Raw genomic sequence first — 21,522 nt, 5'->3', positions numbered from 1 at the left:
TTACGGACGTTTATTAATCCTAACCTCATTCCAGTGCGTGACGATATTTGCTGTGCGCCAGTGGTTCCTAAACTGGCGGAAGCGCATGATCGATACATGACTATAATATCATTGGCGGCGGTGGCGCGTGGTACCCGTGGCGACGGACGCGAGGATTTCGTTATAGTTCGTTTGTTTATATTGCAAACAGCGAGGGTTAAGGTATTATAGAGGTATACTTATCCATGGTGAGGGCATTGGGTTATCGTTTGGTATTTCCGTGTAGATGGTACCTATTAAAAATTATTATTTTAACATTATACAATATAATTATATATACTATTACAGTATTTCAATCGTTGCTGCTTCCTCACCATTCGATATAGATCGTATTTTCGATTTCGGTTTAAGTATATGATAATATTATACGGGTACTGTACCAACTACCAGTATAATGTCTGCCGACAAGGAAACGGTCCTCAGGCCGCACAAGAACAGTAGCCGGCGGCAGACGTTTGAGATGCCAGGTGGCGAAAGTGAGCGTGCCCGGCAGTCGACCACGCACGTGACTTACCAACCGCCTAAGACTGTCGCCGAAAAACCACTAGACGATAAAGGTTATTATTGCTTATTAAGATAAAAGCCACTGCAAATGCCATTACGGCATTACCTATGTAGGTATGTAAAGCCGATATCGAAATTACATTTTATGTGGATAGGTTTATTGATGATAACCGGCCGTTGAACCGACTTAGACTAGAGTACGCGACGGAATAGGTAGAAACCTGTATTTATTCCGGCAAAGCTATATTTCAAGGCAAATTATATTGCATTTTTAGTAATTATTCTCATCATCGATCTATAATATGTCGTAGGCATTTGAGAATTGAGAATTGAGTCTTTTTGTACGGGTATAGCCTATTAAAATAAAAAAAAATGTACAAGAGCCAGTGGACTTATAGGCTTATTGCAAAGTCCGATGGTAGTATACCTTTTTAGTAAACCATATTCAGTTGTTTGTAAAAATGCAAAAATATTCTTGCATAACCATTAATCATCAACTAATAACACCATATTGTACCCTGATTTGACAATTTGAGTATCTAATGGTTTGCGGTTTAATTTTGCCTTTTGGGATATTTTAATATATATTTGAACATAAGGTATTAGTAATTTCAGGCTAAAATGCACTTTACCAACCCCCTCACAATATTCAATTTCTTTTCAAACGATTTGTATTTTAGATTCTGAGCGAATCGATGAATGTATTGATTTTACAAAGATGTGTGTTTTTTTTATTTTTTTATTTTTGTGTCTGTCATCACCTTTTAGGACAGTAAAAGTGCTTGGATTTTCTTCAAGAGTAACTTTTCTGATAGGAAAGTGAATCTAGTTGGTACTTTGGGAGGTCAAAAGTAAAAATTGCGCAGTAGTTTTCAAAAGCGACGTGAAAAACAAAAGAAAAATTAAGGAAAAACGGGAATTTTTACGCAAAATCTGTTTTCGAGAAAATCGATTTTGGTTTTTGGTGCAACTCTAAAACAAATGACCGTAGGTACATTAAATTTCAACTGAATGTTTATATTAGCATTTTCTATACACCATAACATTTTGGTTCAAAGGCAGATAAAAAAAATTAAAAATCCATAGTCGCAATTTTTTTTTATAAGCATCTAAAGTTCAAATATTGACAAAATACGTAAAAATGACGAAAATTTGCAAATTATTTTGAGCTAGAAATTTATAAAAATTTTACATAAGTTTGTCTACCTTTATCAAAAAAAAAAAATGTCTACAAGAAAGTCAAATTAAATTTTTATGAGCGTTTGAAATTTATATTTTTACAACATTTGATATTCACTCGATTTCTCATGTAACGATTTTCTTATTTTATTGTAAATAAAAAACGAATGACTGTAGATACTTGGAAATTTCACTGAATGTTTATATTAGTATTTTCTATACACGATAAAATTTTGAAAATATTTTGACTCTTTTTGGGCTGTTTACAGACATTGTCAGTTTTCAATTTTTTTAGTTTTTTTTTTCTATAAATATCAATAGAATTTTATTTGTTGGGTAAAAAAACGTGAAAATTTAATGCAAGGCTTCTGATATAATGTTACAATAGCAGTTGAACATATTGAAAATACATAGACACAATTTTATTTTTATAAGCATTTCAAATTCGAATTTTGACAAAATTTATCAAATTTGAAATTTATTAATTATTTTGTATTTAAAAATGTATAAAATGTTCAACTTTTATAACTTAGGATTGAAAATTTAAAACATGGTTCCACGTAAATAGGTTATATATAAATTACTTTATTCACAATAATATCATCAAATATTCTTGGTAATATCATAGGCTAACTGACCGTTTTCGCTGAGAATCGTTTTTCTTATACAATGATATTATATCATTGAATTCAAATTTAACACCATTTATTACAGTGATCCACTTGTAACCTACTGTACAGCAGAGTGACATTCACTTACCCACCTTTTTTATATATGTAACCATTAGCCTGTTATCTTCCTGAAGATAATTGCTTTTTAACAACATTGTTTAATTCCTAGGCCTACCCCAGTACCCAAGGTGGTTTCACATAACAAATCAAGGGATATTTGTCCGAGCGCTGCGCAACGGGCGAGTGGCAACGCAGACATCACTTTTTTCGCAACAGTTCAGCCGATGAAAAATGTAGCATTATGAGTATTTATGGGTTATAATAATATAAACTGAAAACTTCGATTAGCTATAACTTCGAAACTAAATTAGTGCGCCAAATTCTGATTTCACCAATCACCAATTATAGGCGCTGCGCGTAGCAGTCAAATAACGTTGCGCGCAAGCACAGAAACGTAAAATCATAAACTTTGGAAGGCTATAACTTCTAAAATAATAGTTTTCAATAAGAAAAATTTACACCATTGTTATAAGCATAAAAAAAGTCGTTTGAAAAAAAAATTGAAAATCGTGAGGGGGTTGGTAAAGTGCATTTGTTCCCAATTTCAATCATAATGACAGTTAATTTGTCACTAACTTCAGTAATTTTTTCCAAGCCGTTTAGATATATCCGTTTAGATATAATACCTATTATACATCTCATTTGTTTTTTTTTTAAATTAATAATAATGATTTATTATAGTAAAAACAACTTAAGAAAAAAATGTTTAATTAAAACAAAATAAATATTTCTGTTACAATAATTTAATTTCAATCAAAATATAATAAATAATGCAGTAATATAGGTAATATATTGATAAAGTAAAATAAAAATTACAAAATGAAAAGGTTATAGTAGTACGGTTTTATGGCTTGTACTTTGTATACAAAGGGATATAATGTAGAAATACGTATACGTAAATTTGTATACAAACGTGGTTTGTGCAGCTGTGTGGGAGGTCAATGACCCATTCGAATATTATGGTCCTTCTAAGTTCTAAGTGTAAGAAGCCGCGGCCACCCTTGCTACTATCACACACGTTAAAACGGTATAATAAATTACTTAGTATTTGTGTATGTAATATGATAATGTATAATAGACTATGAGTGTGCATAATATGTGTTTACGTATTCTGGTGCGTCAAGGTTGATTAGTAGTTTTATTTAATTAGTCTAAAGGGTGTTTAATGTATATTGTCAGGGGTGGATTTACCCATAGGGCCACCAAGGCACGTGTTTAGGGTGAAATATTTTTTGGGGCGCAATTTTTTAGATAATTTTTACTTTTTCATAATTTCATAATTATATTTACCTTTATACTTTATATTAATTTTTTTTTGTATAAAACTTGCATGAAACTGGAGAATCGCTCACGAAATCACGTCCCAGTAACGTTTTAATTTATAAGCTATAATAATAACCTTGCCGTTTGAGTTTAATCCTGCGACCGGTGCGCGCTGCGCCGCTAAAGGTTCAACATCGACTCTCGACGAGGCAGTTACCGGCGTTGCCTAGGTTAATGAATGGGAGGGGGTATACGGGTGTGCAGCTTAAACACATACAATATTGTGAATGGCGCATGCGCAAAACGCCAGCCAAGGCAGTTAAATATACTGCCTCGGGCCACTGGCTATAGCCAGTCTATATATTGTATATAGCCGCTCTACTAGCTAGGTGGGGGACAGCTCGCACAGTGCTTAGTAAGTAAATTATTTGATATTAACTGGAATGATTAACCTCACCCGGCACCCGGCATCAAAATAAGTGTGCGTGGGCGCGCGGCCACCAAACTAGTCTGTTTTTAGAATACTGGAATTAATTCTGGAAATCAGATGTCTTGATAAAGTAATTAATAATAATAAACATTGCGACGACGCGCGACGCTGGCACTGCCGCCCGTCTCCTGCATATGTAAAATAATATGCAAAATTGTATTAATATTTATTTGTTTAGTTGGTATGTATAAATATAAAAATACCTAAATACAATTTTTATAGTTTTGTTTTATTTCATGGAACATTAACAAATATATTTATATTTCAAAAATTAAGGCTTAAGTCTGGACATTCTGGGCTATTGGCTGACAATTTATTGTTTATTTTAATTATTTATACTAATTATATCTAATACCTATTAACTTTTTTGTTCTATATATGCCTAATATTGTTGTTTTGATGGTTTCAAAATTTCAAATATGTGTTATACATGAAATTACAATAAGTCTTGTTCTATATTGAAATATTGTTACCATGTAATCACGTCAAATTTGTGTATACAAGACGTATCCCTGTATATTTTGTACAAATTGTAAAACAATTATAAAAAGTGTGAAATTATTTAATTCACAAACATTTTAAACAGAACAATCATTTAATAACGTAATGTAGGTACTATATGTACACACAAAATCAATGTATTTAATGAATTATTTGTTTTAAGAGAGAAAAAGAAAAGAATTCGAAGAATATTTGTGGAAAACAATGACTGAAAAAGTAATGAACGACTTGGCAGCTAAATCAAAGACCTTTTATGATCAAAATAGACAATTCGAAACTACGTACAACAGTACATTTAAAATCAAAGGGTTCAAACCAAAAGAAATAGGAGAACAATTGGACAAAGAAGTATGTAGATGCGTCATTTTTTTTTAAGAAATTGTTATAACCACTCAAAGTTTTTTTCTAAAAAATCTAAATTTACAAGTATTAAAACATATTTTATTAGAGTCGTGTAAATAATATACATATACAATAGTTTAAACAATTTAATAAATATGTGTTGCAGATTAGCAGATTAGGTCTCAGTACAGTAAAATTCTCTGATTTTTTATTATATTAATAGAACAAAAAATAAATAAACAAACAATGAGATAACATTTTAGGAACTAAATAACAATTCATTGTTTATAACTGTTAATAATAGGTACTTTAGTTTAAATTGAATACATTTCTAACATACAACGGCCTTTTTTATTTATTTAATATTTTAAATAATTTTAAAGATTCAAAATCTATCTGTTAAATAAATAAGTATGATGAAAACGAAAGATACTGAAAAACCGTCAACTTAATTTTAATATAAATTTATAACAATGAATTATATTTTTCGGACATATTGAAATTGTGATAAAGATTTTCGGGACGTCTGAATGTATGCACCCTAGGTCCTAGTCCATATTATAGCCAAACCTACAATATAGACAACTCAAAGTTAAATGTTTAACTGCAAATTAGCACCTATGATAACTAGCGAATATGAAATAGGGAGCTATATTATATTCTAAAAGTTTATGGGGTGTTCCAATTTTCCACCTAAATCGACATTACCATTTTTCGCCAATCAAGTTATATCTATATATTACCATTTTTCTCCTCAACAAATTACAGCTTTTGGATTTTGGTAACCCCTTACTATAAAAATATTATATTAAATATAGAGTATTTTGTAATATTATTAGTTATTACAAAATATACATATAAACATAGGTACTTAGGTAATTATTAATAAATAATTTATTTAAATTTTATTTACATAGAAAACGTCTATAAGTTATACAAGTGGAAACTTGATAGAATAATAAAATTCAATTTTAATTAATAAATTCATAACAACACTTTATTTTAATTGTCACATTTATTGCTAACGTAATCTCTCCCATTAAATTATTAAGAAGCTGTCATTTGACTATTTGTTTTCTCTCTATGACCCACGTGCAACATAGCAAATTTTTGTCCAGCAAAAACAATTGTGTAGTTTGCTTTAATATTACAGTTAAATTACCACTCATAAAACTGAAAGTTAGGAACATTATCCATGTTCCCTTGTTGGTTAGATTTAGGCTATTTCAATTTTAAAGCAGGTATTTTTTTTTAAATTGTAACTTAAGTATTACATATTTAAAACTTACACAAATTTAAACATCTAAAAAAGCCAACGTAAGAATACAGATAATTTTAAACTGTAAGGAAAATACAGCTACCTAATATTATATTATATGTGTTAATTTTATAATTTGTACATTAATATTGTACCAAGTCCCAAATGACATGCAGTTATACATCTATAATTGAACAGGAAATATAATTATTGGTGTATGTATTTATTTTGTAGCTATGCGCCAAGTATCCATTGTACAACACAAACGGTATGTCTGTGCCGGTTAATCGGTACGAGTACGATAAAGCTAAGCAACCCATTCACAAGCCTTTGGCGCATCTATTCAAAAAGGATAGTCGGTTCACCAGTCGAATGAGCAACCCCAACGATTATCACGCTCCAGTTGATCCAAAACATTTTGCTTTTGTTTAAAAAAAGTAAAAACTCTACTTACACTGTACTTTGACATGTGCTTTGTTAGGTATACCCTGCAGGGCTTGAAACTAAAAAAAGGGCTCTCCGTGGATAACCTTCGCACCTTGGTTTGTATCTAACTTCACACTACACTCTGACCTAAAAATGGAATCAGTTGACCAATTAGCCACTAAACAATACAAATCTTTTTATTCCTAGCTACTTTTCCATACTAACCCATTAGTATCACAAATCTCGTCCAATATTCAACTCATAAATCCCACCCATCGGCTCAAGAGAAAATATTGCAGAGATTTACTAACCTATAAAATAATTTATCACGTTGGGTTCCATTACTGGTTGGCCTCCCTTCTCATATTACTAAAAATTAAAATTTATATAAATTATCTAATTTGCTTATTGTGCTATTCTAACATAGATTGTAAATATTCTTTATAAATAAAAAAATATTATTTAGATTTATTTCAGAGATATTTTTAATTGATTGTAATCCTACCGTACAAGAATTTTTTCTATTAAAATTCATCAGCTTGTTGATAAAGAAAAAACTATCTAGGAATACTTCAAGAACAATTACTTTATGGAATAAAATGTCAATAAATGTGATTTGGAATTTATTTTTCCCTTTAATCTTTACCTACCTACCTATTATAATATATGTGTATGATGATATTACTTGTATCATGGGCAGTAAAGTCGCATAATGCACACTAACTGCTTCTAGCATGACACAAATTTAATTTAAATATTCTAAGTACTTAAGTACCTGTCACTAATAAATAACCTATAAATGATTTCTATAGACTTATTATTGCGATATATTGAGTAAGAATAATTCTTTTCTTACAATACTTTCAGAAATAAAAAAAATTAATTTGGTTCTAAAATCAAACATTTAATGATCAAATTACAGATTCTAACAAACTACCCTTATACAATATTATCATTTGCGTATTTTAAGAGCTGGAAGGTTAAGTAATTTATATTTAAACACGAATAAAATTAATAATAATAATATATTAATAATGATAGTACAAATGGTATATAATAATAAATTAGTAAAAAAAAGAAAAAATCTGTGAGGCCGATGTAAGAACAACATAAGCATTTTCTTTTAATAGCATTGATAAATTTCACATAATATTATATAAGAAAAAAATGTAAAATTAAATAAATAAAACAATATGTATTAAAATTTAAAACAAAATTCTGTATTATCACAAGCTATTTATTTATCTACTTGCAAAATGTAATCAAGTATTTTCTTAAAATTGTGTACTCCACTTGTATTAACGCTTAGATAACATTTATATAAACTTGTAAATAGCTAAGTAATATACGGTAGGTATATAATATATGTAATAACAGATAAATTAGACTTATTAATAAGTAATAACACAACAAAATATTGTTTTTAATATGCAAATGCAAAAATCGATTCGTATAGGTATTATGTTAGAAGATCGTGCAGACTGCGTAATTTTTTAAATAATAATAACTTTTTTTTTAAATTCACTAAAGATAAAAATATAAAATACAATTAAAAAATAATCTATAAACTTAAGCTACACAGTAATAAACCTAATGCGACGAGTTCATCTGTAAAACACACTTCAATGAATTAATATTATATTGTTATGATTATTCAATACAATTAACTATCCGTATAAAAGATTAATGTATAATGATACTAACAATTTTAAAAACTAAAATACATAAATCACGTTTTTTCTTAAGTCATCAGAGTAACTTTATCCTTGACGGAACATAGCACCATTTAAAAAATGACTCGTAAAAAGCTTTCACGAATCCTAAATAATAATCATACCAAGCCTTCGAAGTAGGTCGACGAGCTATGAATGTGGATAATAAATATTATATAGGTACGTAAAATTATGTCTTTTTATAATATAAGAAACACAAAGCCACATATATAAGTAGACAATGCTTTTGGATAAGATCTAGTTTGAATAAAGATATTATAATTTTCTAGCGTTTAATTCACTTATACACGCGTACGCACTACGCCGTACAGTGAAATACATAGATTCATACAAACCAAATTTAATACTTATAAGTTATAATATGTCATTACGCATAACCACTGATAATGTTAACAATGCAGTAATAAATAAAATAAAATAGGGGTAAAATTATGTTTAATTAATATAGTTACTGTGTGTGGAAGAGAGGATGGAGAAATTGGACGTAACGAAGTAGGAGTGTTTTGGACAGAAATTATTCGCATTGACGCGTTATAGTTGTACATATTATTATTATTATACATAGCGATTCTAATTTACGATAGTACCCAAAAATAAATCATAAGCTCGATGAACAGTAATCAAACTAATGTCTATCACTGCTTATAGTGGTTTCTCAACTATTATTTATTATTATTGTCGTTAATAGGTTTTTCATTAAGGTGTGCCATTAAATTATTATCCATCTTTACCCCCGAAGAAATCGAAATGCAAAATGATGCAGTACCTACCTATTAATATTATTCTTATGTATATACGCATGGACAAATATCACATTTTCCACGATGATCTATTATCAAATATAATGTGAAATAATAATAAAATTAATTCTGACAAAATTAAATAAGCATTTTAATTAATATATTTTTCAAACTAGTCTAATAAATTGGAAGATACTGATAGATGGTGACAACAGACTAACATATTAGTCGGTTTAGCCTATAATAACAATAATTCGGAATAAAATATTTATGATACCTAGGTACCTACACCAGGTGTTTAGTAAAATATTAACATGGACTCAATGTTTGGATCAGTATTAATAAAGGTACCTACCATAATTTGTCCAATGTCGAACAGTCAAACAATTGTTTGTGGGTTTAAAAAATTAAATAACTAAAACATATTATTAGGTATAGAGGTTATTCAGCAATTTTGATATCCGATTTTAAACGGTCTCTCCGATTACCCTGTCGTACAGTCAGTTCGTAAAAATGTATTATTAAAAATGTTCATCACATAACGTTTTCGACATGTTTAAATTCCAATTCCCAAAGCGAATTTGTATAAACTATTTATGATAAAATATCTGCTAGTTTCATTAAGTATATTTTACTTTACACATTACATATATTTAAGTAAAAACTTTTAAAGCATATGCATTGCGTATCTTACTGTAAATATTTTAAGAAGAATGAAGAAAAGTAATTATTGAACAATAATAAAGTTGGTTAAAGTGAAATAGAAGCGTCCGATGTTGGTACTAAACAAAATGTGAATGAATAAAAAGTAACTATAATTCATTATATTATAATTTTTTCATATGCAATAGAAAGAAAAAAAGTAGAACTACCCAGGATGGATTGTCCAGTCTTGTAATTTAGTGTGCATTGTGAATTCGCACGCTCTGCCAAAAAAAATTCAGAACGGAAGCGAGTTTACTTGTTGTACTTGTTTACACTAATAATAATATAAAGCATCCATAAATTTCAATAAGAAGTAAAATGGACAGACAGTTTTATCAGTTATCACACTTAACAATATATTACTAATAATACGATGGACGAAGACTATGTCAATACTCGCATTAATATCTATATATAATAATTTAATTAAAATTCTAGTCTATACGCGGAGCAGCTGGTGTTATGATCTTGTAGTTTTATCGTGCATCGGCTGGCGCTAGGACTTAAATCGATCTTCAACTTGGTCAGCAATTCCTCATTTTCCGCCACCCACTGACCCAGTGTATCGGTATCGTAAGTTGGTATTATGGTGACCTCTATTATAATATATTTCATTATATTAGCGAACAATTAATGTTTATAAACTTTATGATACTCACCTAAATCTTGATCCTCCCAAGCTTGTTTTCCTTCGATTAAAGCATTTAAGACTTCTTTACTAGGGTCGGTACCACTAAAAACGTAGTTTCTAGCTCGTACGCGCTTAAAGAAGTCAGCAGATACATATTTTGAGTTTCCATGATGTGGCACATAAATAAGATCCAGGTAAATGGGATTAATTCTGGACATTCGACTTGATGATCGACTCCTGAGTTTACTTGGTGATTCCGATCGTCGGATTCGATTTTGCGCGTCTTTGTCTGAAAAATTAACACAATATTAATATTATTAGCAGACACGGAAATGCGTTGCTACTGCTAAGTTTTTGTGATTATTCAAGCAATGTATTATTTGGTAAGCAATCTATTCTGCAGACTGCAGTAGATCGCGGACCCCACGTGATGCGTAAGTCAGTATATAAGTTAACTCAAAAGTATAAAAAAATGCAAAAAATTGGTCCACCGAAACCGTGGTCCGAACTTAATACATTCTGTAGGTACTAAAATACACTGGCTTTTCGCATTAATAATAATAACTATTATTATTAAAACTAAATAAAACCAATAGCAATCATTTATAAGCAAGAAATAATAATCAATCTATATATAAAGATATATTATAAACGACACAAAATTTTTGCGACTGACTGTGTCCTTTATGCATTCCTAAACCGTTAATCCGATGAAATTCGGTACAGAGATAGATAAGACCTCGGGAAAGAAAATAGGATCATGTTATCGCGAAAAAGATAAATAAGAGGTCCAAGCCGGGGAAGTTCACTGACAAGGATTTTGAGATTATTATTTTTTGTTTATAAATCAACTTGCTATTTTAGTCCCGGTTTGAGAACTTCACCGGGTTGGACCTCTTATTTACTTTTTTCGTGACAAAATGTAGCCTATCTTTTTTCCCGAGGTCTAATCTATCTCTGTACCAAATTTCATCGAAATCAGATGAATGATTTAGGAATGCATAAAGGACACAGTCAGTCATTTTTTGTCTTTTTCTACTTATCCGTTTCAGAGTAGTGTAAATTACAAAAAGAGCATAGCATTTTGAAAAATACAATTATTGTTATAATCTTACCTATGACATTAATTATTGGTTTGTTGTCTATAATCTTTTTCACGTTTTTCTTGGGTGTTGTCTTGCTGCTCATATTTTGAGGTTCAGCGAGTTCAAGGATCGGCTGTGTTGGAGATGGAAGACCTAATGGTTTCCCCCACTCACGAATTGGATCAAAACCGTTATTATTAATGCTTTGTACGGGTGGTAGACCTAATGGTTTTCCCCAACTCTGAACCGTGTCGGATGACGTACCTTGGTTTTGGTTAATATTATCATGTTCAGTTGTCTTGATTTCTGTAACATGGTTACCATTTGCTTCAGTAGTTGTCAAATCTTCACCCCTAGTAATCCTATGTTCCTGCAAAGCTTTATTAAAATCCATGTTAATTTCTACATGTCGATTATCGAGTTGCATTTGTACGGGTGATGGTCTAGTAGACATAGGAGAGCCGGGCATATCATCATCAGTTTCAATTTTATTGTCTTCATTATCATCGTCGTCCTCATCAATATTCATTGCCGATCTAGACATGCTAGACTCGCTCTGTGGAGTAAATGGTCGCTCGTCATCACTACTACATTGATGCAATGCTTCGTGTACATCTTTTTTTAATTGCATTACTATATCTTTAGTAACACCCAAGTCTTCACTATTTAAAGTAACACCTAATGGTTGATTCATGCAAATGTCTGTTATTGATGAATCACATATGATATTTTTATCATCAGATGTTTTCACTACATCTTCAATTAATACGTTTGATAATTTACTAATACATTCTTCTGAAGTAATATTAGCGATTGGAGTGACGGTTTTTAAACTCTTAGATTCATTATCAGTTATCACGGTATGTTTAGTAAGAGATTCGTCAATGATATTTTTCCCTACCATTTGAGCAACATTCATTATACCAGTCTTATTATTTTCTTCAATCAATAATGTTGAAATATTTGTAGGCTTATTATTAGATACAGTGATATTTTTAACAGGAAGACTATGATCTGTATTTTTCTCATTTATGTTATCATATTTTTCATCAACTTTAACTTTATCGTCAAGTTGTGGAGAATTTTCAACCTTGTTCAAAGTATCCGTATTTTTATTAAGTTGCAATAATGTTTCAGTTTCGACTTTTAATTCGTCTATATTATTTTTTAAAGGAATAGATTCAATTAAGCTACACGGCGATTCAGATGTAATATTAGTTGATATTTTGTTATCGTTATCAGTTAAAAATTTCGCAATTTCTTCGCACAAAGAACCTATTCTACCAAAAGATTTTGATTCTTCCGCTTTTTTTTCAATAACATTAGACTTATCTTTATTGCAGTCGGAAGGCGACAAAATAGTATTATTATCCTCAGTTAGTAAATTCTGTGGTTCTTCGAACATGGAACTCTTTCTTGGTAGTTGACATTTTTCTTCTTCTGTTTCATGGAGAATCAAACTTGAGGTACTTGAAACTAAATGTTCTTTTGTACAAATTTCATCATTATCAGACTTAATAGATTTTTCGCATATAGATTCAATTTTATTGACCATTTTAGATTCTGTCTTTCCATCGGAAGTTGATGGAGAAACTACTTGGTTGTATGCTTTATTTGAAATAATGTTTTCTGTTACCTTGTTAAATGGCAGATTTAGCATTTCATCACACAAGGATCCAGATTTGTTGAATATTTTAGTATTATCATCAATATTGTGTTCATAAACATTTGATTCTTGAAGACTAGAACTCTTTTCCCCAATATGTAATTTTGAAGGATGATCAATTGATTCATCAATAACAGAACTTTTCCTACTCGAAAGTTTTGAAGATTGAGTATCTATTTCTTGACAAATTGAACTTGTACTACTTGATGAAAATGTTGAGGATTTATACTTATCCTGGAAAAACGAATCCTTTCTACTGCATGATTCAACATCATATTTCTCCATGCCAATTATTGGTGGACATTCTGTATCTTGGCCAACTGAACTATTTCCACTTTCTTGTTTATCATTAATAGAAACATGTGAAATATCTTGTTCCAGATTAACTGAACTCGATCTACTTTTTGATTCACTTCCATTAGTACTAATTATTGCTAGTTTCGACGATTTTAACGGTTCTTCACTAATAGAATTGGCCCTACTTGAAACTTTTGAACAATGATTATTGTCTGTGATAATTTCTGGTTCTTGTATTATAGAACTAGATATATTTGTAATGGTATTTTCTGATTTTTTGTTTTCACAAAAAGGAGATTTTACTAGTTCATCACAAACAGAACCTGATTTACTAGATGCTTTTGATCCGTGCTCTTCAGTTTCGTTTTCTGGAATTTTTTCTGATTCTTCGGATATAGTATTAGAACTACTTGTGATAGAATTTATCAACGTTGTTGTTTCATGAACTGGAGATTTTACGGGTTCATCACAAACTGAGCTTGCTTTACTGGATGATTTGGAAACAGTTTGGTTTTTTGTTGCATTTTCTGTTTCATGTGTTAAAGTACTTGATAAACTAGTTATTTCATTAACTATTTCATGAACTGGAGATTTAATGGGTTCATCACAAACAGAGCTAGCATTACTAGATGCTTTGGATCTTTGAATATCATTGACATTGTCTGGAATACTTTCTGGTTTTTCTGTTACAGAACCAGATCTACTTATAACGGAATTAGCTGATGCAATCGTTTCGTCAACTGGTGATTTAACAGGCTCATCACAAATTGAGCTAGCCTTACTAGATGTCTTTGATCTTTGCATATCAGGAACATTCTCTGGTTCTACTATTATTGAACCAGATCTACTTGGAACTGCATTTTCTGATGTAATTAATTCATGAATTGGAGATTTAATGGGTTCATCACAAACTGAGCTTGCTTTACTGGATGCTTTGGAACCAGTTACGTTTTTTGTAGTATTTTCTGTTTCATGACTTAAAGTACTTGATATACTAGTTATTTCATTAGCTATTTCATGAACTGGAGATTTAATGAGTTCTTCACAAACAGAGCTGGCCTTACTAGATACTTTGGATCTTTGTATATCAGTGACATTATCTGGAATGCTTTCTGGTTTTTCTGTTACAGAACCAGATCTACTTATAACGGAATTAGCTGATGCTATCGTTTCGTCAACTGGTGATTTAACAGGCTCATCACAAATTGAGCTAGCCTGACTAGATGCTTTTGATCTTTGAATATCAGGAACATTTTCTGGTTCTACTGTTATTGAACCAGATCTACTTGGGACTGAATTTTCTGATATAATTGTTTCATGAATTGGAGATTTAATGGGTTCATCACAAACTGAGCTTGCTTTACTGGATGCTTTGGAACCAGTTACGTTTTTTGTAGTATTTTCTGCTTCGTGACTTAAATTACTTGATATACTAGTCATTTCATTAGCTATTTCAAGAACTGGAGATTTAATGGGTTCTTCACAAACAGAGCTAGCCTTACTAGATGCTTTGGATCTTTGAATATCAATGATATTATCTGGAATACTTTCTGGTTTTTCTGTTACAGAACCGGATCTACTTATAACGGAATTAGCTGATGCAATCGTTTCGTCAACTGGAGATTTAACAGGCTCATCACAAATTGAGTTAGCTTTACTAGATGTCTTAGATCTTTGCATATCAGGAACATTTTCTGGAGTATTTTCTGGGGTTTCTATTATAGAACCAGATCTACTTGGAACTGCATTTTCTGATGTAATTGTTTCATGAACTGGGGATTTAAGGGGTTCATCACAAACTGAACTAGCTTTACTAGATGCTTTAGAACCAGATTCGTATTTTATGGTATTTTCTGGTTCGTGTGATGTAGAACTTGATATACTTGTTATTTCATTAACTTTTTCATGAACTGGGGACTTAATGAGTTCATCACTTATAGAGCTAGCCTTACTAGATGCTTTGGATCTTTGAATATCATTGACATTGTCTGGAATACTTTCTGGTTTTTCTGTTACAGAACCAGATCTACTTATAACGGAACTAGCTGATGCAATCGTTTCGTCAACTGGTGTTTTAAGTGGCTCATCACAAAATGAGCTAGCCTTACTAGATGTCTTTGATCTTTGCATATCAGGAACATTTTCTGGTTCTACTGTTATTGAACCAGATCTACTTGGAACTGCATTTTCTGATGTAATTAATTCATGAATTGAAGATTTAATGGGTTCATCACAAACTGAGCTTGCTTCATTGGATGCTTCGGAACCAGTTACGTTTTTTGTAGTATTTTCTGTTTCGTGACTTAAAGTACTTGATATACTAGTTATTTCATTAGCTATTTCATGAACTGGAGATTTAATGGGTTCTTCACAAACAGAGCTAGCCTTACTAGATACTTTGGAACTTTGAATATCAGTGATATTATCTGGAATACTTTCTGGTTTTTCTGTTACAGAACCAGATCTACTTATGACGGAATTAGCTGATGCAATCGTTTCGTCAACTGGTGATTTAACAGGCTCATCACAAATTGAGCTAGCCTTACTAGATGTCTTTGATCTTTGCATATCAGGAACATTTTCTGGTTCTACTATTATTGAACCAGATCTACTTGGAACTGCATTTTCTGATGTAATTAATTCATGAATTGGAGATTTAATGGGTTCATCACAAACTGAGCTAGCCTTACTAGATGTCTTGGATCTTTGCATATCAGGAACATTTTCTGGTTCTGCTGTTATTGAACCAGATTTAATTAAAAATGAATTTTCAGATGTAATTGTTGTATGAACTGGAGATTTGACGGGTTCATCACACACTGAACCAGCTCTACTAGACGCTTCGGAACCCGTTGAGTTCTTTATAGTATTATCTAGTTCATGTGTTAAAGAACTTGATTTACTGGTTATTTCATTAACTTTTTCATGAACTGGGGATTTAATGAGTTCATCACTTATTGAGCTAGCCTTACTAGATGCTTTGGATCTTTGAATATCATTGACATTGTCTGGAATACTTTCTGGTTTTTCTGTTACAGAACCAGATCTACTTATAACGGAATTAGCTGATGCAATCGTTTCGTCAACTGGAGATTTAACAGGCTCATCACAAATTGAGCTAGCTTTACTAGATGTCTTGGATCTTTGCATATCAGGAACATTTTCTGGAGTATTTTCTGGGGTTTCTATTATAGAACCAGATCTACTTGGAACTGCATTTTCTGATGTAATTGTTTCATGAACTGGGGATTTAAGGGGTTCATCACAAACTGAACTAGCTTTACTAGATGCTTTAGAACCAGTTTCGTATTTTATGGTATTTTCTGCTTCGTGTGATGTAGAATTTGATATACTAGTTATTTCATTGACTTTTTCATGAACTGGAGACTTAACGAGTTCATCACTTATTGAGTTAGCCTTACTAGATGCTTTGGATCTTTGAATATTAGTGACATTGTCTGGAATACTTTCTGGTTTTTCTGTTACAGAACCAGATCTACTTATATTGGAATTAGCTGATGCAATCGTTTCGTCAACTGGAGATTTAACAAGATCTTCACATATTGAGCTAGCCTTACTAGATGTTTTGGATCTTTGAATATCAGTATTATTTTCAGGTTCTACTGTTATTGAACCAGATCTACTTGGAACTGCATTTTCTGGTGTAATTGTTTCATGAATTGGAGATTTAATGGGTTCATCACAAACTGAGTTTGATTTACTGGATGCTTTGGAAACAGTTTGGTTTTTTGTTGCATTTTCTATTTCATGTGTTAAAGGACTTGATTTACTGGTTATTTCATTAACTATTTCATGAATTGGAGATTTAATTGCTTCGTCACAAACTGAGCTAGCTTTGCTAGATGCTTGGGATATTTTTATATTAGTATCATTGTCTGGAATACTTTCTGATTCATCTCTTACAGTAACAGATCTATTTATAACGTCATTAGCTGCAATGGTTTCGTGAACTGGAGATTTAACAGGCTCTTCACAAATTGAGCTAGCTTTACTGGATGATTTGGATCTTTGCATATCAGTAACTTTTTCTGGTTCTCTAGTTATTGAACCATATATATTTGGAATTTCATTTACTGATGTAATTGTTTGATGAATTGGAGATTTAACTAGTTCATCACAAACTGAGCTAGGTTTACTAGATGATTTGGATTCTTGTTTATCTGTAACAGAAACATGTGTTATATCAAGCACTTGAGAAACTAAACTTGACCCATCTTTTGTTTCACTTTTATCAGTGCTAATTTCTGGCCCTGGAGAAATTGTAAGTTCTTCAACAACTGAATTGGATAAACTGGATGCATTTGATCCTTGTTTATCGATTGTGATTTCTCGTTCTTCTGTTTTAGAACCAGATCTACTTGGAACAGCTTTAGCTGTCGTGATTGTTTCATCGACTGGAGATTTAACTGGCTCATCACAAATTGAGCTAGCTTTACTAGATACCTTGGAACTTTGCATATCAGTAACATTAGTATTTTCTGGTTCTTCTGTTATTGAACCAGATCTACTTGGAACCTCATTAGCTGATGTGATTGTTTCATGAACTGGAGATTTAACTGGTTCATCACAAACTGAGCCAGCTTTACTAGATGCTTTTGACTCTTGTTTATCCTGTACATTATTCGTTTTGTCTTGTTCTTGACAAATTGAACTTGATCTAATTTTGTGAGTACTAATATCTGGTCCTGGAGATTTTAATGGTTCGTCACCAATGGAACCAGCTTTACTGGGTGCTTTTGATCTTTGCTTTTCAGTGGAGTTTTCTGTATTTATTTCTGGTTCTTCTGTTTTAGAACCAGATCTACTTCTAATTGATGTCAGTGGTTCATCGCAAACTGAGCCAGCTTTGCTAGATGCTTTTGAATCTTTTTTATCCATTGTAATATTTTCAACGTTTTCCAATTCTTTATCTGCTCCTTGAGTTGTTGTAATTTGTTTTAAATCTTGAGTGTTTTCTTCTTTTTCTGCATTATATTCTTCTACATGACCACTTTCATGTATATCTTTTTCATTCTCATTATCAATGTTCAAACGTTGTTCATCAATATTTTTTTTTTCTTGTATTTTAATTTTTGCTTCTTGTATTTGTGTGGGTTTTTCTTGTTTATTTAATTGCGTACAATTTGACGTTTTGGTATTATCGTGATTAGAGTTTTGTAAATGTTCATGAATTTGGTGATTGGTGATCTCGTGCTCATTTTGTTTTTTTAACTCATCAATTTTTTCTGTTATTTCACATAAATCCTTGGAAGATTCTAATAAATGTTCTATTAATTTAGTTTTTTCATCAATATCAGGGAGAATTGTACTTTGTTTTGTTTCTACGTATTCATCTTCTTTATCAGAATCTTCCTCAAGTTCGGTATCCAATAAACCTACGGTGTCTAACACCTGTCGTTTTAATACTTCTGGAGAGGAATCTAATGATACCAGTACATATTCGGCGTTTTCTACTTGTACAATTTCTTGAGTTTCAATCTCTGACTCAATTTCTTTTTCTGTAGCTTTTGGTTTTTGTTCATCTGCTTCTTCGTGAAATGGTAAATCGGCAACTTCATCTGGTGTTTTTAATGCATCTTTGGCTTTTTTGAATTCTTCGACTTTTTTGTCTGTTTCGTTAATTTCAATTTCTTTTTTTGATTCAGTGATTTTTTCATCTTCTGGCATAGTGGGCGCTGTAGTAGCTCCAGAGTCTGACAATTTTTCTTTTGTTACAATATCCTTGGCTGTTGTTAAAATTCCATCCAATTCATTAGCGATAATTTTTTTTCCATCAGGAGTCAATAGTTTTTCTGGTGTAATTGCTACTTTCTCTACAATCAAAATATCTTCTTCTTCGCCACTTTTATCTTTGTTACAACTGATCAAACTTGATTTATAAACTATATTTGAGTCTTTTTTTAAAGAAGTTTCTGTGATTTTTGGATTAGCTGGTTTTGTTTCTTTTTTAGTTATTGGAGTTCGCTTTAGACCTGAATTTGTTCTCGAAGAAACCAAAACTTTTCGATTGGCTTCCTCTTTCTTACTTTTAGTAGGAGTGCTTGAAGGAGATTTTGTAGTTGTAGATGTTGATTTTGACTTAATAACTTGTTTAATTGGTTTAGGCGCTTTTTCTTGATTTTCAATTGGAGTAGTGGGTGATGATTTATCAGTAGGAGGAGATTTAGATGATAATTTCAACGATTTTTTGGTAGTTGAACTTTTTTGGACAATCTTGTTGGAGTTTACTTTTGCGCTAATTGAACTATATTTATGTTCAATTTTTGGTTTTGCGTTTGCTGTTTCTTTCAGAACTAACTTTATACTTTGTTTTGGTTTTTCTGTTTCAACAGAGAACTTTGGCTTTGGAGTTCCTTCTTTGGGTACTGTTGGTATTATAGCTGTTTGTATAACAGCATTTGAGGCTGATGTTGATACTTCTAAATTTTCCAAAGTCTTAACGGTTTTAGTTTCACCTGGAATCATTTTTTCAAGAACAGTCTTCTTTGTTGTCTGAGATTTTACTGTTACTGATGTAGATGAACTCATTGATTTAATAGAACATGAAGGATGCTTTAAAAAATCGAGATGTCTGACTCTTTCTAAAGATTCAAATATCTTATTTTGAGGACTACTTCCTGGGAACAAAATTCTAGTGATTGTAGTGTTTGGATTTGCTGGTTGCCATACTAGTAGTGTACAAACTGATATAATGTTAGGTAGCGGAAACTGTAAATCTTTGGTAGGATTAAATAATTTTTGATCACCTTCATTCCATTTTGTCAAAAAGTCTTTTACCTCTTTACTATCTTTGGAAGGATTTAATACATACATATCTAATTTTCCATGACCAACTTTATGATATAGATTAATTGGCTCTAAATTTATATTTCGATAACATAAATGCGGACGAAGTTGCAATTGTTTAAGATCAGTTATAATGCTTTGTGCTGTATCTATTAAACTAATTGAAAGAACATCTTGTTTAGCATCTATGTTAGGAGATGATATTTGTTTTCTTGTCTGAAAATAAAAATAAATTTTAAATATTAAATATTAAATAACAATAATGTAAATATTTAGAATATTTATTTTTATAATATTCAATATAATACGAAAGAAAGCGTTATTTTATATTTTTATATTCTAAGTAATAGTATTTGATTGAAAAATATAAAGGTGATCTAAAAAAAATTTTTACATAGTTGTTCTAAGTCCAGGGCATAAATTTAAAAAACAATAATCTTTTTACATTTTTGGTTATTTAAACGCGTTATACAATTTGAATGTTTATCGTTATTGTACTTTTAAACGTTATTTGATTTCTTCCATTTATCGTAATTATATTTTTAAACGTTATTTTAATTTTTCGTTTTCTGTTTAACGTTTATTTTTTTTTATATAAATTATATTGTTATTTTCGGTATAGATAGCTGGTAATTAACCACACTGACACTGTGATGTAAGAACTATCAAATTTGTATACATTTGTTGTCCAAGAAGGGTTTTTACAATCATCCTAGGTCTAATCATCCTAACTCTAAAAAAAAATTACCGTAGATACATTATGTTTTTGATGAATTTTTATATTAGTATTTTCTATATACACGATAACAATTTTTAAATTGTTTGACTTGTTTTAAGCCGTCTACGAATGTATTCAGTTTCCAATTTGTTTAGTTTTTTTTTCTATAAATATCAATAACAATTTATTTTTTGGGTCAAAAAGCTTTAAAATTTAATACAGTGCTTTTAGTGTATTGTTAAAATGACAGATGAAAAATATTAAAAATTCATGATTACATTTTTTATAAGCATTTAAAATTGATTTTTGACTAAAGGCGTAAAAATCACGTAAATATGCAAATTATTTTGAGTTAGAAATTCCTAAAAAATTTCTTTTTAAATCTAAGATTTTAAGATGTAATTCAA

General features: G+C 30.8%; 2 protein-coding genes across 4 annotated transcripts in view; one reads left to right on the top strand and one right to left on the bottom strand.

Annotated features, from left to right (window-relative positions):
- The first annotated feature begins 75 nt into the window (after positions 1-75).
- On the top strand, positions 76-7,203 carry LOC132950485 (uncharacterized). Of its 3 annotated transcripts, none has more exons than XM_061021975.1 (4): positions 76-212; positions 328-596; positions 4,871-5,055; positions 6,542-7,203. In XM_061021975.1, exons 2-4 carry the CDS (start codon positions 434-436, stop codon positions 6,737-6,739), a joined length of 546 nt encoding a protein of 181 aa, XP_060877958.1. In that variant the 5' UTR covers positions 76-212; positions 328-433; the 3' UTR covers positions 6,740-7,203. The 3 variants fall into 3 exon arrangements, with proteins under 3 accessions (XP_060877958.1, XP_060877959.1, XP_060877957.1); XM_061021976.1 differs by having other exon boundaries at positions 131-268; positions 366-596; XM_061021974.1 differs by having other exon boundaries at positions 131-268.
- A 397-nt stretch (positions 7,204-7,600) lies between these two features.
- LOC132951255 (microtubule-associated protein futsch) overlaps positions 7,601-21,522 on the bottom strand; it is a 32,618-nt gene continuing 18,696 nt past the window's right edge. The window contains exons 6-8 of the mRNA XM_061023051.1: positions 11,658-20,613; positions 10,571-10,831; positions 7,601-10,507 (exon numbers count right to left, since the gene is read on the bottom strand). Of these exons, the coding sequence (XP_060879034.1) occupies positions 10,338-10,507; positions 10,571-10,831; positions 11,658-20,613 (9,387 nt within the window). The 3' untranslated portion in view covers positions 7,601-10,337. The remainder of the gene's footprint in view (positions 10,508-10,570; positions 10,832-11,657; positions 20,614-21,522) is intronic.

The sequence above is a fragment of the Metopolophium dirhodum genome, chromosome 8 (assembly GCF_019925205.1).
Source record: "Metopolophium dirhodum isolate CAU chromosome 8, ASM1992520v1, whole genome shotgun sequence".
NCBI lineage: Eukaryota > Metazoa > Arthropoda > Insecta > Hemiptera > Aphididae > Metopolophium > Metopolophium dirhodum.
This window is presented reverse-complemented; position numbering and strand designations above follow the sequence as displayed.